This window comes from Zychaea mexicana (genome assembly GCF_025766255.1).
Source record: "Zychaea mexicana strain RSA 1403 chromosome Unknown BDB00scaffold_55, whole genome shotgun sequence".
NCBI classification, from domain to species: Eukaryota; Fungi; Mucoromycota; class Mucoromycetes; order Mucorales; family Lichtheimiaceae; genus Zychaea; species Zychaea mexicana.
This window is the reverse complement of record NW_026516718.1, coordinates 264487-289828: the sequence shown is the minus strand read 5'-3', so window position 1 is coordinate 289828 and position 25342 is coordinate 264487. Positions and strand designations below refer to the sequence as shown.

Genomic DNA, 25342 nt, shown 5'->3' with positions numbered 1-25342 from the left:
TCAAAAATACGTGTGGCGATATTATATGTCCTCAAATAGCCGGGGAAGTTGTCGACAAAGAATAGGGCATCACTATACACCTTAGTGACTTTGCCCTGTTGCGCGTATGCTTCGACGCGGACTGCCAGGAACTGCTCTAAATATCTGTGTAGCCGATCGAGTGCTGAGGTAGATTCATGAACTGCTGTCGCGAGATTGCGTGCTTGGAGGGCTTCGCTTCGATTTACTTGCAAAGTGTCTTTCAGTGAAGCCAGCGATGGCAACTCGGTCACAGAGTCCATGTGGGGATCAGGAGTTACGATCCCATCAGTACGCCGTTAATAAGTACTTTGTGTTGGGCAACAGCGAGAACAGGCCATACTATTATAGCAACGACTCTTAGCGGTCACTTATGCCTCAGTTGCCATCGCAAACGTCTATTACAACAAAGCGACAAAAGCTCGCGCGATACACGCTATTAAAAAACGAAATATTTGTAAAGGGAAACAGATGGAAGAGCTCTTTATTATTTCAAAGAATGTAAGAAAATTAACAAAGGTCAAAAAAGTGTCAGCTGAAAAAAAAGAAGAAGGCATTGGCAGTTCTCTCGTCCATTAGTTTGACAATAAACGAGAAAGAAGGAGGTTGAGAAAAGGCACAAAGCACATTTCAACCTCCATGTCCACCACAGCCTCAGTCCCAGCTCGAAGCTGGAACCTACACCGCCAATCCTTCCAGCAAGCCTTCCGGCAAGCCTTCAGGAATGGCACCAATGCCAATGCCTTTTCCGTCAATTCCTTTTTCCGTCAATTCCTCAAGCGTTATTTCAGGACTATCTGACAGACCCACCATACTCCGGAGAGTACGGCAAGTCCAGGCTACAACAGACACGCTTGTGATCGTCCAAGGCGGGACCCGATCGTTCAGGATAGCCACTGAAGGTGATCGAGCTCTTCTTCGCGGGGCCGATGCGACTAATGGTCTCCCAAAATGAACAATAGACCTCGACGTAGCGCCCACCTTTGTGTCAAGCCAGGAGTCGAACCTGCAAACGTGCCCAGAAACACTACCGACACATTCAAAAAGTTGGTGGACCTTTGAAAAAGGCCACTACGGTTATTCACAGCTGAAACACAGGTGTGAGCGTGTGTAAAGCAGCAGAAGCAGTGTTATAAAGGAATTTACCTGTGATTGGCTTAAGGCCGCGTTTATGACGATTACGACTGCGCGAAATAGAAAAGCATGGAGATAAGGGAAAGAGAAGCGAAAAGGCAACTGAGCTGAGATAGCCGGACTTTATAACCATGGGAATTCTTATCGATTCTGATTGGCCGCCGCTTGAACAGCAAACTTCTCAAAGCTGCCCCTTGTGATTTGGGTTGGTGTACCCATAATCGTATCCTAGAATGGACGATACTGCTTCTGTTGGATATGCAGTTCTGCACCACTCCCTCTTTCAATGAAGATGGTAATGAAGTACGCCATGCGCATGTATGGATAAATAACAAATAGTAAATGCACGTTATTTGCAGCTTCACGCGACAAACATGATGTGACAATTAAACAGGCCGATAAACAACTTTTCTCAGCTACACATCTACCAGCTTTTAAGATTATTATTGTCAAGTACCATACCCTTAAGCTCAAGTTTCAAATGATAGTACAGACAACAACAGCGCGACGCTTCTTGTCTTGCCCTCTCGATATCCACCTTGCCACGAGGATACAGCGACAGTTTAAGCTAAATATAATTCCCCCACATCGTTCTGCAGTGAAACTTAAGCAGAAGTGCTCAGCTGAAACTACAACCCCACAATCACTGAAGCATAAAAGTTAAATGAAGCACAAATGTGCATATGTAAATTGTCACCGTACAGTGAACGCCGGCTGTATACAATTGTTCTGAATTTTAGCCAATGCAAACTCTTTCAGATAAAAGATCAAACCACTCTATATCATGATAATGGATTGTACTGATGTTTTGCGGCATGATAAGCGCTTTTTGAAAGAAGAGCTAGAGGAGCTTCTCCTATGATATCACTCCTTACTTTTTTAGAAGTATCAATGGTATCATCAATAGTAGTGTTTATTAGTTATGAGAGCAAGATATCGAAAATACAATAGTAGAGACTATTCTCTATGTCATGCTCTGTGTGTTTCGGTATGATTTGAGATCACTACTGTAGCTTATAGATACATAGACGTTACATTCTCAAATTCTATCGTTCTAAGCAGAATCTTGGCTTGCTATGATGTTTTTGTTCAACTATAGACGTCCGACGGGCAGTGGTTTTCAATGAATAACAATACCGGCAGTTGTATGTATGCATCATAGAAATCGCTCTTGAAAGCCGTTCCTCGGCTCGTATTCAGTCTCCTTGGGAAGCATCTTTGCAGGCAGGTAAAACTGCAGCTAACTCAAGCAGAACCACTTGGATTCAATGAGATCGTATTAAATTAGCAATAATATGTTTAAAGTGATAAAGTAAACAGCAAGAGAAGCTTAACCAACGACAAACACTGTAAGAAAGATGTAGATTATGAAAGTAGAACTTTTTACTCAGGAATCTCTCCAGCAGTCTCTCCCTGCACGACCTGGTTTCCAATTTCAAACTTGCCATCACGATGAAGCCAGAGCTTGCAAATATGTTTCGTGCACCGGTCCGCAATAGTTTGGACGTGAATTTTTGCTAGTTTGGATTTGTAAGCATCCCGTATCATGCATAATGCAATGACGCCAAACAACCCTGACACAAGCCGCGCATTTTTATAACTTACTTGAGGGCCAACCAAGGTCTAGATCGTACAGAGAGGACATGTTAGAGCGTTTGTTAGAGACGGGTTTGCTCGACATAAAGTGTAGGTGTGGATAAAGAGTAGACTTTGGAACGGACTGAGGCCACAAGCATCTTTCCGTTCCAGAATTCTCATCGCATATCGAGCACATTCGTGTTTCGTTTTGGACAATGTTGTGTGTAAAATCATTTATTATTACTTCAAATTGGAGAGAGATGCGCAAAGACGTTAGAGATTGTGAAAGAGAGACTGCGTTACTTGGACGGCGAGATCCTTGTGTAATTTAGACCCGTTCGATTGTTTTGCAGGATGACCTGTCGAAAGATATTGACAGTTTGATGCATTTCTCCTTTCAGCATACCCAGCGTAATATTGCACATGGGGACGAGGAGAGATCAATATTTATGGATATCTAAATTTGTGTTCGATGACATGTAGTAATCTTCCAGCTACATAAAGCATAGTTGTTACAGGGCATCTTTCGCGCAGCAGGACAAAGCAGGCAGGCAGCTGTCGAAGGGCGATTATTATTGACTCATTCAAGTCAAGAATACATGCGTTTCCATTTCAGACGTGTGTTGTAATACTTGGATTATATTGAGATGATTAATAAGAGACAATGCAGCCGAGCACTACGCATAATCTGATTGCTTCTTCCACCAATCAAAGGGCATCCCTTTCTTTTCATGACTGAGATCACGATACCACACCGTGTAGCGAGCAGTGGTTTCGACACACAGACACACTAAATTCATATCCCGTTCCAGAAAAAAAAGGATTATGATTGCTTCTTGGTCGATTCACTCTCTTCCCTTTACTATTCCTGCCCATCATCCATTATCAGTAAAGAGTATAAAAGAACAACGGAAATTGGCAACCTGCCCCCAAAAAGAGTTATCATGGATATCATACAGCCTTCCGAATATTACGACGAAGTACGTCTTTTTTTCTTTCACTCGCGGTGGTGATTGGTTAATTAATGGTTTGTTATGATAATTAAGAAACACCCACAGCGCAGTCACCATCAGGGTATTTTCATCACGCTCACAGACATTGCCCATTGATTAACTTGGAGCTGTGGATAAAGTATCAGACTGCGTGAAAAGAGACAATGTAGCACTACATAGTAGGCTGTTCTTAGTCTTCCTAATATGTGAGCTAGAAGAAGAAGATTACTTCAGTCAGCCTTCCTACAGTAGTGCCTTCTTTTTTAGACCTTATTCCGTCGCTTTTACAACATGGCGACGAAATGTGGGTTTTACCGCTGCTGATGCTGCTATTACTAGAATATCTCATAGGCGTTGCTGTTTACTTATTCAAGACATAGCACGCATCCAAGTGCCATGCTAGATCCCCACCCCCGTTGTATTCTGTTCGTAGTTCGCAGGATCCTATGCCATTCGAATGTAAATATTAGTTTTGTAGCGTGACCATTGTAGGACAATCAATAATGCATTGGCGACACGCTTTGGGTACAGTCATGCACCGCAGGATGTCACCAAAAGAGAGCTCGTTTAGGATCACGGTGAGCATCATGTCCATACGCTTTTCAAGCATATGGTAAGCTTCATTGGAGAGGTAGAATATTGTGTCTGTCAGTGGATTATATCGGAAGTTGCGGAACCCTCCTTCACCGTTATTCAGAACCCTGCGCATATCGCTATTGCTTTCTTAAATCTCTGTTGTCTGATCAAAAATACGTGTGGCGATATTATATGTCCTCAAATAGCCGGGGAAGTTGTCGACAAAGAATAGGGCATCACTATACACCTTAGTGACTTTGCCCTGTTGCGCGTATGCTTCGACGCGGACTGCCAGGAACTGCTCTAAATATCTGTGTAGCCGATCGAGTGCTGAGGTAGATTCATGAACTGCTGTCGCGAGATTGCGTGCTTGGAGGGCTTCGCTTCGATTTACTTGCAAAGTGTCTTTCAGTGAAGCCAGCGATGGCAACTCGGTCACAGAGTCCATGTGGGGATCAGGAGTTACGATCCCATCAGTACGCCGTTAATAAGTACTTTGTGTTGAGCAACAGCGAGAACAGGCCATACTATTATAGCAACGACTCTTAGCGGTCACTTATGCCTCAGTTGCCATCGCAAACGTCTATTACATCAAAGCGACAAAAGCTCGCGCGATACACGCTATTGAAAAACGGAAATATTTGTAAAGGGAAACAGATGGAAGAGCTCTTTTATTATTTCAAAGAATGCAAGAAAAATAACAAAGGTGAAAAAAGTGTCTAGCTGAAAAAAAAGAAGAAGGCATTGGCAGTTCTCTCGTTCATTAGTTTGACAATAAACGAGAAAGAAGGAGGTTGAGAAAAGGCACAAAGCACCTTTCAACCTCCATGTCCACCACAGCCTCAGTCCCAGCTCGAAGCTGGAACCTACACCGCCAATCCTTCCAGCAAGCCTTCCGGCAAGCCTTCAGGAATGGCACCAATGCCAATGCCTTTTCCGTCAATTCCTTTTTCCGTCAATTCCTCAAGCGTTATTTCAAGACTATCTGACAGACCCACCATACTCCGGAGAGTACGGCAAGTCCAGGCTACAACAGACACGCTTGTGATCGTCCAAGGCGGGACCCGATCGTTCAGGATAGCCACTGAAGGTGATCGAGCTCTTCTTCGCGGGGCCGATGCGACTAATGGTCTCCCAAAATGAACAATAGACCTCGACGTAGCGCCCACCTTTGTGTCAAGCCAGGAGTCGAACCTGCAAACGTGCCCAGAAACACTACCGACACATACAAAAAGTTGGTGGACCTTTGAAAAAGGCCACTACGGTTATTCACAGCTGAAACACAGGTGTGAGCGTGTGTAAAGCAGCAGAAGCAGTGTTATAAAGGAATTTACCTGTGATTGGCTTAAGGCCGCGTTTATGACGATTACGACTGCGCGAAATAGAAAAGCATGGAGATAAGGGAAAGAGAAGCGAAAAGGCAACTGAGCTGAGATAGCCGGACTTTATAACCATGGGAATTCTTATCGATTCTGATTGGCCGCCGCTTGAACAGCAAACTTCTCAAAGCTGCCCCGCGCAAATTTTGTGATTTGGGTTGGTGTACCCATAGTCGTATCCTAGAATGGACGATACTGCTTCTGTTGGATATGCAGTTCTGCACCACTCCCTCTTTCAATGAAGATGGTGATGAAGTACGCCATGCGCATGTATGGATAAATAACAAATAGTAAATGCACGTTATTTGCAGCTTCACGCGACAAACATGATGTGACAATTAAACAGGCCGATAAACAACTTTTCTCAGCTACACATCTACCAGCTTTTAAGATTATTATTGTCAAGTACCATACCCTTAAGCTCAAGTTTCAAATGATAGTACAGACAACAACAGCGCGACGCTTCTTGTCTTGCCCTCTCGATATCCACCTTGCCACGAGGATACAGCGACAGTTTAAGCTAAATATAATTCCCCCACATCGTTCTGCAGTGAAACTTAAGCAGAAGTGCTCAGCTGAAACTACATCCCCACAATCACTGAAGCATAAAAGTTAAATGAAGCACAAATGTGCATATGTAAATTGTCACCGTACAGTGAACGCCGGCTGTATACAATTGTTCTGAATTTTAGCTAATGCAAACTCTTTCAGATAAAAGATCAAACCACTCTATATCATGATAATGGATTGTACTGATGTTTTGCGGCATGATAAGCGCTTTTTGAAAGAAGAGCTAGAGGAGCTTCTCCTATGATATCACTCCTTACTTTTTTTTGATCAATGGTATCATCAATACGTAGTGTTTATTAGTTATGAGAGCAAGATATCGAAAATACAATAGTAGAGACTATTCTCTATGTCATGCTCTGTGTGTTTCGGTATGATTTGAGATCACTACTGTAGCTTATAGATACATAGACGTTACATTCTCAAATTCTATCGTTCTAAGCAGAATCTTGGCTTGCTATGATGTTTTTGTTCAACTATAGACGTCCGACGGGCAGTGGTTTTCAATATGCCGCCCTGGCTTAGATCTTCCATAAATATACTGCAAACCTCCAAGGGCATTAACTAGTTTGGGCACAGTCGTTTTCACAGTTAAATTGGGTATATATTTGAACTAATTATTTCGCACCTTTTCCAATAAGATCGATTTTATTTAGTGGGAAAGTACGAAAGGTCAGGGACTGAGTGCGGATATGTGGGAAATGTATAATCAGCTTCACGAATTACTGTGTCTCATGCCATAAGGACCGATCGTTTGTGCGTCAATCGTATCATCTTTGACATGCGCCTTCCCAACCCTTATACGCGGTCCAGCATCCTAACCAGGAAATGAACGTTTCAATGTATGATGTACTATACTTTTTGCTAGCATCACATTTCTTTACAGACTCGCATATTTTATCTGAAAGACAGTCGTCGCCTTGCGCTTGCTAATGGATCATTACTCTCTTTTTTTACCTCCAACCAAGCTTCCTTGATTAACGCTTAACTAAGGCGACTATGGCGAAGATACAGGATTTTGAGCCCGTGTCCGGGATTGGATTCAAAATCCTGTATATATTGCATCAAAGCTCCAAACAAACAAAGTACACTGTGACACCTGTTCACACTCCTAAAGAATATATGCTATTCTCATTCTAACTTTCGAGCGATGGCGACCAGCAAGTTTAATTGAACTGGAAGCAGATGGCTCAGAAGCGGAATCAAGAACACGCAAATGGAATCAATGTATTTTATAAAACTGCCAAAAACCTAAAAACACATTATAACGTTTGGTGCACCAGTCAAGTTGCTGTACGATCCATCAGAAATGACGACAAAGTAACGTCGACAAGGCGACAACAGCTACAATCACCAGGTAAACTTTTCTTTCTCGTCTTTTAATATTTACAACGATAATCAATTAATTGCCGAGTCGTTTGTTTTCAGGAACCCCTCCTACCACCGACTTTCTACAACCGGTCCAAAAGACAAAGAAAGAATTTACGTCGGGCGATTCGGCGTGAGCGTACACATCAGCCTGGATATCAGCATCCTCCCCCCAACGATAGTCACGTACGGCGACGGAAGTTTCCCATCGAGTATGAAAGGCTTGGAGCCTTTACCTATCGAGGTAATTATCCGTCATCATAATTGAGGTATCAGAGAGAACATGTCCACTTTTTAAGTCATAGCACACTAAGATAACTTATTATTTCATATATACATATTAGACAATTAGGGTGGTATTGGCCCGTCGCACACTGGTAATGCTTGTGGACCAGTATTCCACAAGTATTATTTGTTCGGTTTGCCACAACAGGACAGTGTCGTCAGTACATCAAAGTACCGTTAACGCCAACCTCTCAGTGTCCATCGTAGACCTGCAGGTATATTTTATTCCATTGATGTTTTCGAAACGGCATTATTGCAAATGGAACGGTAATATCAATCTCATCATTTTGTTCAAAAAGAGAAGCTGACGAGAACGGCCAGCCTAGGGTTGGCCGTCTGATTGATCGAAATCTAAACGCAGGAAGCAACATCGGGCGTATCATAACGGCATACACTGATACCGACGGCGATCCAAACTCGCGACCTCCCATTTTGCGCCGTCCCAACTACAGAAACAGAGTCATCGATAATGTTCTACAGGAGGAAGAACTCCAGGAAGATGTAGTAGCAAGTGACGAAGAAGAAGAATAGCCGAAGAAGATGAAACCTTTGCCAGTGAAGATGTGCGGGCAGCATTGTATAAAAAATCTGGGGCGAAGTAAGTAGCATGCTTTTTAATTCTGCGGGATAAAGCGATAGCGTACAATACTTGATACAGACTAACTGTAACTTTTACGCTACGGTCAACTTCTTTTTATCATCTCCCTTGAAATTGTTAATCTCCCTTTCAAATCATTAATTGTCTTTTTTGTTGATGAATAAAGATCTCCCATTTATACCCATATGCACATCACCGTCAAGAAGAAAAAAAACTCCGTTCATATTGGGCGTACATCATCAATCGTGGTTACTCAGCAAGAACATTGACCCAATCATCAAATTGCCTCCGCCAATTTCGGAAATACTTGTTTCGCCGCTGAGAAGTGGAGCTTCATCTATAACTCATGTCTGGAAAGCGCACTGTCCTGAAGACAAAAGCACTATCAGCCATGTTTTCCTTTAAGCTAAAAAAAGGACTCCATAGTCGTTGTCTAAAGAAGGGAAGAACCGAAGAGAAATGACAGACGGAAAGTGGAGAAGCGGGTTGTTGCACAATAGTCCACACCGGAATTTCACATGTGTAATCCAGCTTTCTGACTGATCCGTTTACTTTTAGGGCGGTGTTCCAAATCTCCATTTAAACAATATGGGCCTTGCAACCGACTGAGGTTCTCTTTTCCACCATTTAAGTCTGGGGAAATATAAGAAGAAAACCATCCTTACATTTTAAATATGACCCAAAAAGTGAACTTGGAAAAGCAACTTATCGAATTGCCCAACACTCGAAAGCCTGGTCAGACTGGTAAGCCAACAACCTTGGGAAGAGGGAGAGAGACTGTGAAAGGCACATCCTACGTTGGACATGTGCATTTGCTTTGTGCATACAGGTGCATAGAGTCTGTTTGCCGTTTCTCTCTCGCCCTAACCGTTTCGCCCTTTTATTCTACGAGTGTGCGATAAGCTTGCATCCCTATTGACATCTTGTTATGTAATTCTTCAGGTGTCTACCGTAGTGCTGCCTATCCCGAGCTTATTGAGTCGAGCTCGCCCAAGGTCAAGAATATGTATGACCTTTTCCGCGAAGGTAAATAAAAGCGCATGAAAAGAGAACATTCGTATATCAGCGTCCCCTATATTTCGCACACTCACTCTCCTTTTTATGGACTGCAGGTTTGAAGGCTGCCCGTGATCGTCCTTGCTTGGGTCATCGTCCTATTGTCGACGTCAAGACCGGCAAGCGTGGTGACTATGTCTGGCAAACTTACCGTCAGGTCAACCATCGCATCACTAACTTTGGTTCCGGCTTGATGAACTTGCTCAATCATACGCTCAATGACTCTCGCACCAAGAACATTCCCATTGGTATCTGGGCTGTCAATCGTCCTGAATGGACCATTTGCGACTTGGCTTGCGCTGCTTATGGCTTGTATAGCGTAACACTGTACGACACTCTCGGCCCCGACACGGTCGAATACGTTATGAACCACGCTGAACTTGAGACCGTTGTCTGCTCGGCTGATCACATTGCCGACCTCCTCAAGCTTCGTCACAAGTTGCCCAAGCTGCGTTGCATCATCTCCATGGATACTCTCGAGGACGATGTTGCTCCTGGCACTGGTGCTGCTTCCAAGAGCGCTATCATTAAGGCTTGGGCTCAGGAGAAGGATGTTGTTTTGACCGATTTCGCTGCTATTGAAGCTGCTGGCAAGAAGAACCGTCGTTCCCACAACTCTCCCAAGCCTGAGGACTTGGCTTTCATCATGTACACTAGCGGTACCACTGGCATGCCCAAGGTAAATTTAAGTTGCAACTACCGGCGATGAATAAGGATTGGAAGGACAAGGATGAAATATGGGGTTGGTTGTGGGGAAGGAAATATAATGGAAAGAAACTAAAGTCAGGATGGGGATCGTAACATTTAGGGTGCTATGCTTACGCACGGCAACTTTGTCTCTGCCGTTTCTGCCAGTAACATCAACATTGGTGAATACTATGACGACGATATCAGCATCTCGTATCTCCCCCTTGCTCACATCTTTGGTCGTTTGATCGACATTGTTGCGTTGATGCGCGGTTCGCGTATCGGTTTCTTCAGCGGTGATGTTGCCCAGATCGTCGACGATATGCAGACCTTGAAGCCTACCATCTTTGCTTCCGTTCCTCGTCTTTTGAACCGAGTCTACTCGAGCGTTGTGCAAAAGACCATCGAAGCCCCTGGCGCCAAGGGTGCTCTTGCCCGTCGCGCTGTCGCCACCAAGCTTGCCAACCTCGATGCTGGTCTTGGTAACACCCATGCCTTCTGGGATCGTTTGATTTTCAACAAGGTCAAGCAGGCTTTGGGCGGTCGTGTTCGTTTCGTTGTCAGCGGCTCAGCTCCTCTTGGAAAGGATGTCATGCAATTCTTGCGTATTGCTTTCTGCTGCGATATCCGTGAAGGTTACGGTGCCACTGAAACCTGCGCTGCTTCTTCGGTCCACAGCAAGGGTGAGTACAAGGCTGGTCACATTGGTGCTCCCTTTGGCTGTAACGAATTCAAGCTTGTTGACGTGCCAGAGATGGATTATCTCTCCACGGACCCTTACCCCCGTGGTGAACTGTGCATCCGTGGCCCCAACGTGTTCATGGGCTATTACAAGGATGAGGAAAAGACGCGCGAAGCATTGGATGAGGAGGGCTGGTACCACTCTGGCGATGTAGCAATGGTGAACGAGCGCGGCTGTGTTGTCATTATTGATCGCAAGAAGAATATCTTCAAGCTCGCTCAGGGCGAATACATTGCTCCTGAAAAGATTGAAAACGTCTTCGCCAAGTCATCCGTCATTGCTCAGATCTACGTCCATGGTGACTCGCTCCAGAGCTCCTTGGTTGGTATCATTGTCCCTGATCCAGAAGCCTTGAACTCCTTTGTCAGTGCCAAGTTGCCGCAAGTTGCCGCAAAGAAGTTGTCGTTTGAGGATCTTGTTAAGGTCCCTGAGGTCAACAAGGCTATATTGGGCGAGTTGACCAAGGTTGGCAAGAAGGCTGAACTTCGTGGCTTTGAGCTTCTCAAGGCCATCTACCTCGAATCGTCTCCCTTCACCATTGAAAATGACATCCTTACTCCTACCCTCAAAGTCAAGCGTCCTCAGGCCGCCAAACACTACCAGGCCCAAATCGCTGAATTGTACGCTCAAATCAGTGCTCAGACCGAGCCTGCAAAGGCCATGTTGTAATACCAAAGCATATTTTTCCCTGACACTCACCGTTTTATCTTTTCCCAATTGTTTTCTATTTTCCACTTTGATTCACGCTACATCCTCCGTTTTTCTTAAATTCTTTAATTTAAAATTGTATAAAAATCATTTTCGAAACGACATGATATATGCCACGCTATGACGTGTGCTAATAAGTCGATTGTGTTGGGATTATTTTTCATCTAATACGACAACACTACTTAGCGACAGTTTTGCTCATTTAAAGCTCTTGTGGCCTCCTTCCACCCACATTTTTAGATCTAGCTTTTTACTCCAGTAGTTTGTAAAATGCACATCAGAGCCCCACTGGGCATGGCTAAGGAGTAGGATCGTTCCATTTATTCATCAATTCAAGCCCTAGACATTGTCGACAACCTATCTTCGACCACACATCTTACATATCAATTCACCCGGTGCTCCTTCCATCCACATGCCTACATGGTCCAAACACGTATGTGAGTTTTATAGCTGTGCTTCATATTTCTTTTTTAGTATAAAGAGGATAATCTTACCTGGAACACGGCTGGATAGAATTTTGCTGCAGCGAGCACATTGAAAATGGTGTGGATGATAATCCTTTCCAAAAGCAGAAGCGGCTCTACCATCAATCACGTCTCCGCATTGCTGACATATTTTAACATTGCCGCTTCGTGGGTTCTTGTAATGTTCTTCGCAGAAAGGCTTGTTATTCCGTACGTAGAATGTAGCTGATTCAAATGCCTTGCCGCAGTCCTATATGTATATAACACTTTATGAGTCTACTAGTACCATCGCTCTTATATCACTCTTCCTTTTGCATGATATATATTATATGTGTGTGATAGATATCCTTCTAACTTACCGCACAAACAAAGCATTCTTTGTGCCAATCACCACCTAGTGCACCCAGAAATTCACCCGTAATATACTCTCCACAACCCATGCATTTGTGTCCAAACTTGGCCAAATAGTCCTTTTCACAATATGGATGTCCTTCATGCACCATAAACGCGCTCGATTCGTCAAACGGCTTTCCGCATTCTCGACAGAAAAAGTGGCCCACATGATAGGTTTTCCCTAAAGCACTGATGGACTTTTCTTCGATTGGAGTGCCACAATAGTCGCAGCGTGTGCTGAACAGTTCATGGTAGTCAAGAGCACAGTAAGGCTGACCGTCCTTGGAATGGAATGCAATATGCTCGAGGTCCTGTTTACAGTGTTTGCACTTGAAGCAGTCCACATGCCACTGATTCTGGTCTACACGGATGACTCGGCCGGCAATCGGCTTATTACAGCCTGCGCAGCGAACGCCGGTGTACAAAGGATTTGCCACTGATACTCGGTCGTTGTCGTCGGCTTTGAGAGATGGAGGAGGTAGCGGTGGAGATGGTTTTTTGACAGGGATTGGAGGAGGGTGAGACCGTGAAGATGGTGATGATGAAGACGGTGGTTTGCTAGGAATAGGTGGAGGTTGTTGAGCTGGACGACCGTTCAAAGCAGGAGTAGCGGTAGCGCTAGGTGACACAGGCTTCGTTGCGAAGTCTACAGGTTTCGTTGCTACAGGCGGTGGTGGTGGTGATACTGGCGTTGTTGGTGTTGGATTGTTCGTTACTGGCGTTGCCTGTCGCCTTCGTGGAGCTAAAGAAGCTTCAAAAGCATCCACAGCACCACCTCGAGGCTTTGGAGGGGCCGGCGGGCGCGTATGTGATTCTTCTAAAGCTGCTGCAGCGGCGGCTGTCCCCGTCGCCTGCTGCAGACGGTCCACCTGAGGCCGGATACTCTCGTCGTCTTGGTAGTTGTTGAGCCGCAACTGCTTTTGCATAGGGTATATGAGATCATTGCGAGCGTCATGCAGTGTGTTGTTGGACGATGAGGCAGCGGAAGTGCGCCAAGAAGCAGGCTTCATTGCTGGTCTGGGTCCTTTGAGGTTCCCGCCAGTAACTGCTCGCGAGGGAGGTGGAGACTCTGCGTCGCCTTGGCTTTTATTATTTCGAGGCAACCCTTTTAAATATTTATCTGACAACATCTGTACGACTCAATATACGGCAAAAACGAGTGGAAAAAAGAGATATGAAGAAGAAGTTTTACTCTTACCGAGTTCGTCTTTACTCAAGTAGGACATGATCAAAACAAGGAAAAGACGCCAACGTCTGGCGAGATCGCTCTGCTTTCATGCCCTTTCTTTTTATGTTCGGCAGCAGCTCCAACTCAGAATTAAAGAGCGGGGTTTTAAAAATTCGCTGCTGTTACAACGTCACTCGCGAGCACAAACAGGCGCTTTCTTTGCCCAGCCCGTCCAACGAAAAACAAAAAGAGAGGCCTCTTCATTTTTCGGATTTCCGTCAATAATCCTCCCCGTCATTAATCAGCTACTTTCTCCCTACTCTTAACTCGTATAATGCTGAGAAACGCCATTTTACGACGAGGTAATATTTTCAATTCATTACGCGATTTGCCAGCAGCAGCAGCAGCAGCAGCCACCCAAACGAGCCAGAAAATATAAACAGTAGCACCCAATACACGAACACAAGGACGAAATAGTAACTCATTATTCAAATATATTGTAAAACATAGCAACCGCTCCTGTGGTAGCTCGTAACATGCGTGCTGTTTCGGTCACACGCCACTACGCATCCCAACCCGATCCTACCGCCAACCCCATTACCGGCAAGACGACATTTGGCAGTCTTTCCGATGAAGATCGTATTTTCACCAACGTGTATATGAAGCACGACTATCGTTTGAAGGGTGCCTTGAAGCGTGGTGATTGGTACAAGACCAAGGAAATCATTTTGAAAGGTCACGAGTGGATTCTGCAGGAAATGAAGGAATCCGGCCTCCGTGGTCGTGGTGGTGCTGGTTTCCCCACTGGTCTCAAGTGGAGTTTCATGAACAAACCCCTCGATGGTGAATATACTGCTTCTTTTTAGTTATAGGAAGGAGAGGAGCTGGTGCTCTTGGTGGTTTGATAGTTAATGACAGAAATGATAAAGAGACAAGAAGGAGGAGGTGTAAAAAGGGGCAGAAACTAAACAATGGAGGAAAAATGTTATATACTGCGTTGATTGGTTGTAGGCCGTCCTCGCTATCTCGTTGTCAACGCTGATGAGGGTGAACCCGGTACTTGCAAGGATCGTGAAATTATGCGTGGTGATCCCCACAAGCTCGTCGAAGGCTGTTTGGTGGCCGGTGCTGCCATGAAGGCCAATGCTGCTTATATCTACATCCGTGGTGAATTCTACCAAGAAGCCTCCAACTTGCAGGAAGCTATCAATGAAGCCTATGCTGCTGGTTTGATTGGCAAGAACGCTTGCGGTTCCGGCATGGACTTTGATGTGTATATTCACCGTGGTGCTGGTGCCTACATTTGCGGTGAAGAAACCAGTTTGATCGAATCCATTGAGGGTAAGCAGGGCAAGCCCAGATTGAAGCCCCCATTCCCTGCCGATGTCGGTCTTTTCGGCTGCCCTTCGACCGTCACCAACGTCGAAACCGTCGCTGTTGCTCCTACCATCTTGCGTCGTGGTGGCAAGTGGTTCGCTGGTTTTGGTCGTGCCCGTAACCAGGGCACCAAATTGTTCTGTATCTCCGGTCACGTCAACAACCCTTGCACTGTCGAAGAAGAAATGTCCATTCCTCTGCGTGAATTGATCGAAAAGCACTGCGGTGGTGTCCGTGGTGGTTGGGATAACCTTCTCGGTATGTTTGTCTTGAGCAACTATAATGTTTACCAAAAAAAAAGGCTGGTTCATTTATTAACACGTGTTGAATTGCAGGTATTGTTCCCGGTGGTTGCTCTGTCCCTATCCTTCCCAAGAACATTTGTGACGATGTCTTGTAAGTTATGAAGTACAGTGAGGTAGAGGAAGCGGATTAAAGAGAAGGAGGCTAATGTACGTGTTTTTATCAATTAGGATGGACTTTGATGCTCTTCGTGATGTTACTTCAGGTCTTGGTACCGCTGCCGTCATTGTCATGGATAAGTCGACCGACGTTGTTCGTGCTATCTCCCGTTTCGCAAAGTTCTACCGCCACGAATCTTGTGGTCAGTGCACACCCTGCCGTGAAGGTACCAAGTGGCTCGAGTCCATGATGGACCGTTTCGAAGACGGCCGTGGTCGCCCTGAAGAAATTGATCAAATCTGGGAACTTACTAAGCAGATTGAGGGCCACACCATTTGTGCTTTGGGTGATGCCGCTGCATGGCCCGTAAGTGTTTTGTCTCCATACACATATCTACACCCAATTCCTGGCCACACACCTTAACCTATGTCTTTTTTTGATATCTGTTACTTTTATTAGGTCCAAGGTTTGATTCGTCACTTCCGACCTGAGCTTGAAGCTCGCATGGCTGAATTCCAGCGCTCGATCGAGAGCCAAGCACAGGCTAATGCCAGCGCTTAGAATGTCCTTTTAATGCAATTCCCACAATTCCTTTCCCATCACAGCAACCTTTTAGATTAAAGTAAACTAAAAAAACCATCGTCCAGCGATATTGTCAACATGAATGTTTTGATATGGGTTCCGACAGATGGATATGTGCAGCACATATGGGTTGGTTGTCAATGTAAAGGGTAAAACCGGGGACTGAGAATCAGCTAATATTAAAGAAGTGGCCCTTTTACTTCACACGCATATTTGATGACCCATTGAATTGCTTCTGCGTATAATATCCCTCACTATGTCTTACTCGATAAGCACAAATGGATCTCATCTCTCTGTAACGGTATTTTATGATGAGCATTGATAAGCTCGATTTAAAACCAACTCAAGTATAGGAAAGCTTTCTGCGTAAATGTTTGGAGTTTCTTTTCGATATTGCGCAAAGGAGAATAGATTTGATTGTGCTTGTACGCTTATAGCATAGATATATCAGCGGATGACAGCTTACAAATTGGTGAATACGTATGCACTTCGTACGTGAAAAGGTTTAGTAACTTTATACCAAATAGCTGGATTTTACCGTCAAGATGGACCGTGCTGAGCGGGACTTGGAGAAGAAGCAATGTGAAGATGGAAACTCTATTCTGCAGAAAGAAAAGGGCTAAAAGGTCACACACATTTACATATTCATGAAGGGGACCGGGGGGGTGGGGGCTGGGTAATAAAGATTCACGCCGCGGCATAAGAAGGCAAGAGTCGAGTCAATTGGCGTTCTAGCTTATGCGACGCACAAGAAAATATGATACCTACTGTACTTTGCCCTTTATAGGTCCAATAGCAAGCAAGAATAACTAGGTTATGAAGGCTAGTGGTTACGGTGAGTACTACTTCATAGTATATTGGGATTAATCTCTTCTTTGTCCCGTTCGTCTGTTCTTGTGGTTCCTCATCATCAACAGTAACCTTGGACCTCTTGAAAGCAAAATAAGCATGTCGAACGCTTCAGGAGATATAGGCGCAAAGCCATGACGCGTAGAAAGATTTGGGCAGGTCACAGAATTGGGTGGAACGGCAACCAACAAAAAGGGGTGTGGAAACCTTATCACAGACCACTGTGAAGGGCTATCATCACTTAACTCAGCAAAATTCATGGAACGAGAAAAAGAGAGAGAGAGAGAGAGCGAGAGAGCGACAGCGAGTTTTATAAAAGCGCCCTAAATAATGCCCAGCTTGTTCTCCTTTTGTTCTCTTTTGGTTCTTCTTGTCGCAACCTATCTGACTTCCTTTCCGTTACCTTTTTTTCGGTTCAAAGGTATGGGACCTTCTTCTTCTGCTACATGGGTGGTGGGACCTTCTTTTTACGACGCGTCATTGCTGACCCCGCCTTTTGCGGTCAATCTTGCTTCTTTTCTCTCTCTCTCTCTCTCTCTCTCTCTCTCTCTCTCTTTTTCTGAAAAATAGATATGTCGTCACAACGTCAGGTCCTACCTACAAACGTCAAACCCCTTCATTACGATTTGACACTGAAGCCAGATCTGGGAACATTTGTTTTCTATGGTCAAGTAAAAGTCGAGTAGGTTTATCACTATATTTTTATAGACCTTATTCTATGCTTGGCGAAAAGCTCAAACCACTCAAACCGTGTTGTCTCACCCGTCCTTTCTTTTTTTTCCTTACTCGCTAGTCTTGAAGTGAAGGAAGATACGACAACAATCGTATTGAACACGCATGATATCAAGATTCATTCAGCAGTGTTTACGTCCACAAGCTTGAAGACTGAATCCAGGTAAGTTATTCAAGGTCATCAACACGCGTTTTGCATGCATACATGCATGCATACATGCGTCTGTGACAATACACACGAACATAGTACGTCTAAACTCTTTACGTTGTCATTTATAAAAATCCCTTCGCAAACTTTATTAGGCAGACGGCCACATCAATTGACTATGATGCAAAGAAAAATCAAGCCACCTTGACCTTTGAGCAGAGCATGCCTGGCAACTCCAAAGCTGTGCTTGACATTCAATTCGAAGGTGAACTGAACGATCAAATGGCTGGTTTCTACCGCTCTTCGTTCAAGGATGCTGAAGGAAAGACTCAGTAAGTCCTTTCGGTCTTCTTCAACAAACATTTCTGTATTGTCGTTTTCGGGATCAGCTGGAGTTGGGGGTGGGAATGGGGGCTAATAGATGTCTTGGCGAACTTTTGAGGTTGGATGAGAAATGGGCTGTATTGAACGAAACCTTTGCGTATCCAGGTACCTCGCAACCACACAGTTCGAAGCTACTGATGCTCGTCGTGCATTCCCTTGCTGGGATGAGGTAATACTCTATCGTTTTGTTAGAGGGCGGATTGGATTCAGGAAGTCGAGGTAGCTAATAAATAAACCTACTTCTTTAGCCTGCACTGAAAGCCACGTTCGACGTGACACTTATTGTCCCATCCGACCTTACGGCCCTGTCAAACATGAACGTGATTTCGGACAAACCATACCAGGAAACGGGCAAGATGACATCCGGCAAACATGAAGGCAAGCATGAGGGTGTCACTACCGGCAAGCACGAAGGCAAACACGAGGGCGTCACTACTGGTAAACACGAAGGCAAACATGAAGGAGATGCTGCTGCCAGCAAAAAGACCTTGAAGGAAGTGAAATATGCCACCACACCACCAATGAGCACGTACCTATTGGCATTTGTGGTTGGTCCATTTGAATACATCGAAGCTTATACCTCTGGCGAATACAACGGCCATCCCATCCAAGCACGCGTTTACGCTTTGCCCGGATCAGTGGAGCAAGGCCGACACGCTTTGAGAGTGTCAACGGCTGCGCTTGAATACTTTGCCAAAGTTTTCGGTGAGCCTTACCCTCTGCCCAAGATTGACATGGTCGCTATTCCGGACTTTGAAGCAGGTATGGAAAAAATTGCCTTTTATACATGCTGCTTTTTCGCGCAAGGGGAAAATATTAACTTTTGTGTTTTGCTTGTACGAAATTAAAAAACAGGTGCCATGGAGAATTGGGGTAAAGTTTTATTGGCTCTACAAAAGCCGTCCGATGGTTCAATTCTATGTTTTCCGCTCGTTAGTCTGTTTGTTATATTACTAACTAGAGAAAAACTACTTGTTTAGGTCTGGTTACGTACCGAAATGTTGCTGTAAGTGGTCATCTTGCATGTTAATCTCAGCTTTAAATGCTTTAAGAATACTTGAAATCTAATTGGGTTTATCTATTCAATATAGTTACTATATGACGAAAAGTCATCCTCTATCGTCTTTAAGAAGAGCACAGCTTATACAGTATGCCATGAATTAGCCCATCAGTGGTTTGGCAATTTGGTAAGAAACAAAGGAAAATGCAGCAGTGTGCGGAGCGGAATAGAATTTTCAAGTCAAAAACTTGGCTGTCAAACCTTAAGAAGAGTTCTTCTAAACGACGGTGTCATTCATTTACAGGTGACGATGGAATGGTGGGAACATTTGTGGCTCAACGAAGGTTTCGCAACATGGGTGGGCTGGCTCGCTGTGGACCATATCTTCCCTGAATGGAATGTTTGGGTTTCATTTGTCAACGAGGATGTGCCCCGCGCGCTCAACTTGGATGCCCTTCGTTCGTCCCATCCTATTGAAGTCGCCGTCAACGATCCAGCTGAGATCCACCAGATTTTCGACGCTATTTCGTATTACAAGGGTGCAAGCGTTATTCGCATGCTGAGTTCCTGGTTGAGCGTCGATACTTTCCTGGCTGGTGTGCGTCGTTACCTTCAAAAGCATAAGCTCGGGAACGCATCCACCACGGATCTGTGGAACGCCCTTAGTGAAGAAGCTGGTGTGGATGTATCGAAATTTATGACTCTCTGGACCAAGAGTGTCGGGGTAAGTGCTTTCTGTCTAGGAATCACTGTTGCATAGGACGACAATGATATGGAGTGTTGGTATTGGAATATTAATGATTTATGTTCTGCCCACTACATAGTACCCCGTCTTGACTGTTGAAGAGACTGGCAACCATGCCATCAAGGTGACCCAATCACGATATCTCTCAACTGGCGACTTGGACCCTAGTGAGGACACGTACGTAATAGGTCTTTATTCGGAAGCTGTTGGTTAAATTTAATAGTGGATTGATTTGAAAATTATAGAACTGTGTGGTGGAACCCATTGGGTATATTGACTCCTGGCAACGTCGAATCCTACACGCTCACTGAAAAGTCTCAAACGTTCAATGTACCTGAGAGCGGCCTGTACAAGTTGAATGCTGGTCAGACCTCAGTGTATCGCGTCAATTACCCCATTGAAGCTGTCTTACGACTTGCCGAGGAGATCAAGAAGGGCTCGGACGGTTTGCTTAGCAATACAGCTGACCGCGTTGGATTAATTGCTGATGCAGGAAACCTCTGCGTCAGCGGTGAGCAGCGGACAACTGCCTTCTTGGAATTGGCACAAGCATTTGTCAACGAGAAGGACTATTTGTAAGTGTTACTTGCTTGATCTTCTGCGAGATTTGGAAAGATGTGGTGTGATGGGAGAGAATTCTATATAAAAAAGTTTCAATAACAGCTGACTGATCTTAAAATATGTTTTGCTTTAAAGCGTATGGGCACAATTGAGCACGCATTTCAGCAACATTATCAGTGTATGGGCTGGTCAACCAGACGATGTTCTCGCATCATTGAAGGCATCGCGCCGCAGCTTGTTCGCACCGGTTGCCCAGCGTCTTGGATGGGACTTTGCGCCTGATGACGACTACCTTACAAACCTGTTGCGAGTTCTAGCATTGACCAATGCTGGCCGATCGAATGACCCTGATACAGTGGCTGAGGCAAAGAAACGATTCTGGGAGTTTGTCCAAGGCAATACGGATGCCGTGCACCCCAACCTTCGAGGATCCGTGTACGGCATTGTGCTACTGACAGCAGAAGACGAGGCTGAGGAAGTCAAGTTGTGGGAAAGCATACTCAAGATATACAAGGATGAGTCATTGCCCACTGACCAGCGCATGATTGCATTGAACGCTCTCGGCGGCGTCAAGAGCCAGGAATTGGTCATGCGATACCTCAAGATGAGCCTGGACGATAGCCAAGTCCGTGGCCAAGATTCTATCTATGTTTTCCGAGCGTAAGTTATCTTTTTTTTGTATGGTGTGTGCATGTATCTATATATATATGTTGCGCGTATGAGAGATGCTAATAATAAGCGCACTCTGAACATCACTTATATAGTTTGGGCACCAATCCGGATGCACGCGACTTGTTCTGGACGTACTTTAGCGAAAACTATAATACTTTGCACGCCAAATTTTCAAAGTCGCTCAGTCTGTTTGGATCTGCTGTCCGCTCTGCAGTTAGCGGCTTCACTTCGTTTGACAAGATTGGAGAGATTGAGGCTTTCTTTGCTGATAAGGATACCAAGGAATACGCTCGCCCACTGCAGCAGGCATTGGAAGCTGCCAAGGTGAATGCCAAATGGATTGAACGGGACCATGCAGTGGTAGCAGATTGGGCCAAGAAGAACGCTGCCTAAAACAGGAGGAGTCCAACACAATTAATGGGAATTACGGTTATTCTTTCTTTTATTGTGTGGAAATAAATTCTGTGGATATCACGCTCAAAAAGAAAAAGAACAAAAAAAAATTGGTTGCCATGATCAGGGTGGGATTATGTGGTGTTTTGGTTATATTAGCACGTCTATTGTCCCGGCTTAATTACGTTACATCCGACGTAAGATGGGGAAAGGAGGGATTACACCAAGTTTATTCTTTCTTTATTCTTCAAATCGCTCCACCACGCATGCAGCATCTAGCAGTGCTCCCTTACTGCTAGATAATGAGGGATGTACCTCCCGGAGTTCATGTGTGACAGCAAGTCCAGCAGATGCACGATTTTTAGAGACATGAGTATTCTTTTAAAAGGCTTGCTATGTATATTGCTGTTGTTGTTTCGCCCGGTCGCTCGCTCTTGGATTATATCATTACACAAGGTATAATTGCCAATTCATGGGGGACGATGCTACATTTGTAAGGTTGTGGTGCTACAAACTGTGGCGAGTTATAACCCGATCGTGCCCGTCCCCCCCGCCCCGCCCTACACATGGAAGAGACAGCTGAGATCATAGAGTCTCAAAAGAATAAAAAAAACGTGCATCGCTTCTTCTTCCATGTAATAACCTTTTTTTTTGATTGTTTAATTGGCGGGCAACAGACCCGACGATAGAATAGTAGAAATGGCCGCACGTGGGATTCTTCCAACGTAGCACATTCAGGTCATGTGTGCGCTTTGACACTCTCTGCTGCTCCACGCGCTTTCTTTGCGGGGCAAGTGATGAGACAGTCAAGATTTCTCACTTGAAAACAAAAACCAGCAATGACGACGACGACGACGATATCCGTCGAATCATGGTGACTGTTCTCCTTTCTCCTTGCTCGCACTCTACAGTTGATTTCGTTACATTCGATATTTACCATAGTATAGCAGCCATTTCAAGTCACAGTGCCGCAACGCACTTATAGGATAGGGAGCACACGCACCGAGAAAGGAGGAGTTGAATCAGACCGTAGTGCGTAAATCAAACCACACACCCTCCCCTTGATTTTTTTTTCTTTGCACTTGAGCGATCTCTACTTTGGTGATTAAGCAAAAAATGCCGTCATTCGATGTCAAGGTAATGGCAACTTCCCCTCAAGTCGACTTTGACAGAAGCCCTCATATATTGCATCTTTCTTTAGTCGCTTCATTTCGCGTGGTTTGTAGGCCATGTCTTGACACTTCTCGGCGGTGCATTGCACATTGCGTCTTTATTATGCTTTTATCCCAGCAACAAGCCTTATTACCTGGCATATATGGGTGCTATTGGGTCGTATGGCATTGTTGTGTATCAATCGCATGGCGTACGTTGCGATGTTCTTCATTACGCGTCCCTTTCTCTATCGTGTGCGTATTCTGATCAGCTTTTTTTTTTTTGAACGTTTTAGATTCCTTCACCCAGCGGAGTGTATGTCCACCAACTGGCACTGGACGAAAACGCCCATTATCTCGGTTTAGCCATCTTTTGGCTGCTGTTTGCATCGCAAGCCGTATCAGCAACCGTGATCCCTTTTGCAACTTACTCGGCCTTCCATGTGATCTCGTACACGCGCAGCCATCTCCTCGAGAAGAACAAGGACTTGCAGGCCAAGATGAAGACGTGGACCGACGTATACTACGGCGGTGCCATGCGCTTTGTAGCAATTATTGAGGTTGTTGCGATTCCAGCGCGTTTATTTTTGTCTGTTCTCTGGCCATTCCGTGTCACACCCTTCTTGGTGTTTTGCTTCTTTTTGCGCTTCCGATACCTCTCGAGCACGTATACCCGCCAAGCGTTTGCTGATGTCAATGCGAAACTTGACTCCGTTCTTCCGCCTGCTGCCAAGCCTACTTATGCGGGTCTGCAAAGCATGTTGAGTCGACTAGTGAATACTGCTGTTCAATAAAACACAAACAAATCTGCATATGTTTCTTTTTACAAGTTTCTTTATTGTTGTATATGGAAAAAAAAAAGTGATCAATGATGTTCTCTTGTGTGTGTGTGTTTGACATTGTATTAGAATAAAAGAGATGTCCATAACAGGTATGAAACTGCCGAGAAGAAGGAAAAGAGAAAATATGCTTGCTTGTAATAGTAGTAGTCTAAATATGGGGATGGTTTGATATGGCATAGGAGTATAAAGTGGTGTAGAGGATGAACAGAATAAGAGAAAGTTTTTAAGGGGTGGGGGGCATATTATACCATATAGTACTAATAAGAGAAAAAGCTATATACACAATAGGTGGATGCACGCGCACAGACGCAGGGTTGGATTTCTTGTCATTTTTTTGGGGGTGGTCGTGATTGTCAAGTAATAAGAGTTGTTGTGCTTGCACAGACAACGCATGAGGAGAGATAGAGAAGAGTGAAATTAAGGAAAGGAGAGATGTTCGGAATGACGAGGTTGTTGACGATGATGAAAAGAGAAGTTGTTAACGGCTGAGACGGTTCCTGTTGTTGTTGTTGTTGTTTTCGTTGCTTGTGTCGCGGTCCGTCGTGGGACATACTCGAAGAAAGAAACCTGTTCTCTTTACACCTTGAAAGGAGGAAAATGATAGGTGGTTGGCGAGGTAGAAGAAGTGGGCAATGCGGGGGGAAGATGATACCAAGGTGCATGCTGGGCAGTCCATCGTGAATGGTCTACAGGCTGTGGTCGAATCAACACGTCGGCAAGTGCCATGCTAGGTGGACTAGGAGGCACATCGGCTTCAGAATCGCTTGTCATGGGGGAGTAAGTGCCAACAGTTGTCGGAGATTTGATACTATAAAAGGCAAGTGTGAGTTTAATGACGATTGATAAAACAAAAAAAAAAAATGCTGCAAACGAAACTTACTGCTTCCATTCTGGATCGTGGCACCGCTGATGTCTCGAAAGTGTCGTTTTGCGCGTAAACGACTTGCCGCAATGATTACACACATAAGGCCGTTTTCCGGTATGCGTACGTCGATGTCGAGCTAATGATGAAGACTGAAAAGATGGATAATTTAGAGTTAGCCATGCGACCACGACAATTTTTTTATGAGATAAAATTATTATTTTCCAGATAAAATGTGATACGTACGTCGCTAAATGACTTGCCGCAGGCATTGTATTCGCACACATGGGGACGCTCGCCGGTATGCGTGCGCATGTGGACGGTGAGCGCCGACCGCTGTATGAATTGCTTGCCGCAACCGTTCCACTCGCAGTGGTAAGGACGTTCACCCGTGTGGATGCGTCTGTGTCTTGAGAGATCCGATCGTCGCGAGAAACATTTGCCGCAGTGGTCCCAAGTGCACTCGAAAGGCTTGTCGAAGTCAACCGCAGCTGTAGTGGTGATGGGTGTCGTGTCTACGTGCAAGTCGCGGACGAGGTGGTGGTGAGTAGTGGTGCTAGCGGTGCTGCTGCTGTTGCTGTTGAGCAGATTTCGAATGTCCATAGTGTTTTGCGTAGAGAGAGTAACAACGGATTATTTGGCTTAATTGGGGTAAATAGAAAGAAATAACAAGAGAAAATTGGGTCTTAAGAGGGATTCTGAAAGTAAACACCAAAGAAGAACAAAAAGTGAGCAAGAGAAAAAGGCAAGTAGTAAAGGAAAAAAAAAGAAGAAATAAAAAGCTTAAGGAAGAGGAGGATGAGAAGAAGAAGAAACCAAGCTGCGAAAAGGAACAATCATTTGGTGCTTAATTTATAGGTGATAAATGATGGGTGAGTACAAGGTTTTGTCACCCAGTCAGTTAGCCGAAGCAGCAGCAGCAGCAGCAG

The 25342-nt window shown here is 44.8% G+C and overlaps 9 protein-coding genes across 9 annotated transcripts; 5 read left to right on the top strand and 4 right to left on the bottom strand.

Annotated features, from left to right (window-relative positions):
- Positions 1-493: 493 nt before the first annotated feature.
- BDB00DRAFT_930307 (uncharacterized protein) lies at positions 494-3056 on the bottom strand. The gene is made up of 5 exons (XM_053129000.1): positions 2758-3056; positions 2540-2669; positions 1165-1202; positions 1025-1105; positions 494-953 (listed from the first exon to the last, which is right to left on the bottom strand). The coding sequence occupies exons 1-5, from the start codon at positions 2924-2926 to the stop codon at positions 697-699; spliced, it is 675 nt and encodes a 224-aa protein (XP_052978004.1). The 5' UTR covers positions 2927-3056; the 3' UTR covers positions 494-696.
- A 1132-nt stretch (positions 3057-4188) lies between these two features.
- Positions 4189-5193, bottom strand: BDB00DRAFT_930306 (uncharacterized protein; the record flags this gene model as incomplete). Its single annotated transcript, XM_053128999.1, has 2 exons — positions 4476-5193; positions 4189-4367 (listed from the first exon to the last, which is right to left on the bottom strand). Exons 1-2 carry the CDS (start codon positions 4744-4746, stop codon positions 4189-4191), a joined length of 450 nt encoding a protein of 149 aa, XP_052978003.1. The 5' UTR covers positions 4747-5193.
- Positions 5194-7429: 2236 nt separating this feature from the next.
- BDB00DRAFT_930305 (uncharacterized protein) lies at positions 7430-8458 on the top strand (the record flags this gene model as incomplete). Its single annotated transcript, XM_053128998.1, has 4 exons — positions 7430-7601; positions 7795-7856; positions 7965-8068; positions 8197-8458. The coding sequence occupies 4 exons, from the start codon at positions 7430-7432 to the stop codon at positions 8426-8428; spliced, it is 570 nt and encodes a 189-aa protein (XP_052978002.1). The 3' UTR covers positions 8429-8458.
- A 711-nt stretch (positions 8459-9169) lies between these two features.
- Positions 9170-11649, top strand: BDB00DRAFT_766625 (uncharacterized protein; the record flags this gene model as incomplete). Its single annotated transcript, XM_053119605.1, has 4 exons — positions 9170-9239; positions 9438-9521; positions 9608-10230; positions 10360-11649. 4 exons carry the CDS (start codon positions 9170-9172, stop codon positions 11647-11649), a joined length of 2067 nt encoding a protein of 688 aa, XP_052978001.1.
- Positions 11650-12045: 396 nt separating this feature from the next.
- BDB00DRAFT_766656 (uncharacterized protein) lies at positions 12046-13471 on the bottom strand (the record flags this gene model as incomplete). The annotated part of the gene is made up of 3 exons (XM_053119606.1): positions 12046-12104; positions 12183-12402; positions 12512-13471. The coding sequence occupies 3 exons, from the start codon at positions 13469-13471 to the stop codon at positions 12046-12048; spliced, it is 1239 nt and encodes a 412-aa protein (XP_052978000.1).
- Positions 13472-13849: 378 nt separating this feature from the next.
- BDB00DRAFT_831898 (NADH dehydrogenase flavoprotein 1) lies at positions 13850-16373 on the top strand. The gene is made up of 6 exons (XM_053124163.1): positions 13850-14075; positions 14224-14556; positions 14725-15348; positions 15426-15486; positions 15564-15858; positions 15952-16373. Exons 1-6 carry the CDS (start codon positions 14048-14050, stop codon positions 16051-16053), a joined length of 1443 nt encoding a protein of 480 aa, XP_052977999.1. The 5' UTR covers positions 13850-14047; the 3' UTR covers positions 16054-16373.
- Positions 16374-17495: 1122 nt separating this feature from the next.
- On the top strand, positions 17496-21668 carry BDB00DRAFT_930301 (aminopeptidase; the record flags this gene model as incomplete). The annotated part of the gene is made up of 13 exons (XM_053128997.1): positions 17496-17605; positions 17717-17818; positions 17959-18135; positions 18293-18356; positions 18436-18949; positions 19043-19060; positions 19168-19193; positions 19279-19374; positions 19492-19911; positions 20012-20109; positions 20178-20507; positions 20629-21153; positions 21258-21668. The coding sequence occupies 13 exons, from the start codon at positions 17496-17498 to the stop codon at positions 21556-21558; spliced, it is 2781 nt and encodes a 926-aa protein (XP_052977998.1). The 3' UTR covers positions 21559-21668.
- Positions 21669-22674: 1006 nt separating this feature from the next.
- On the top strand, positions 22675-23503 carry BDB00DRAFT_874111 (uncharacterized protein; the record flags this gene model as incomplete). Its single annotated transcript, XM_053127183.1, has 3 exons — positions 22675-22695; positions 22760-22921; positions 23006-23503. 3 exons carry the CDS (start codon positions 22675-22677, stop codon positions 23501-23503), a joined length of 681 nt encoding a protein of 226 aa, XP_052977997.1.
- Positions 23504-24127: 624 nt separating this feature from the next.
- BDB00DRAFT_883747 (uncharacterized protein) lies at positions 24128-25016 on the bottom strand (the record flags this gene model as incomplete). Its single annotated transcript, XM_053128263.1, has 3 exons — positions 24128-24359; positions 24432-24565; positions 24660-25016. The coding sequence occupies 3 exons, from the start codon at positions 25014-25016 to the stop codon at positions 24128-24130; spliced, it is 723 nt and encodes a 240-aa protein (XP_052977996.1).
- Positions 25017-25342: the final 326 nt, after the last annotated feature.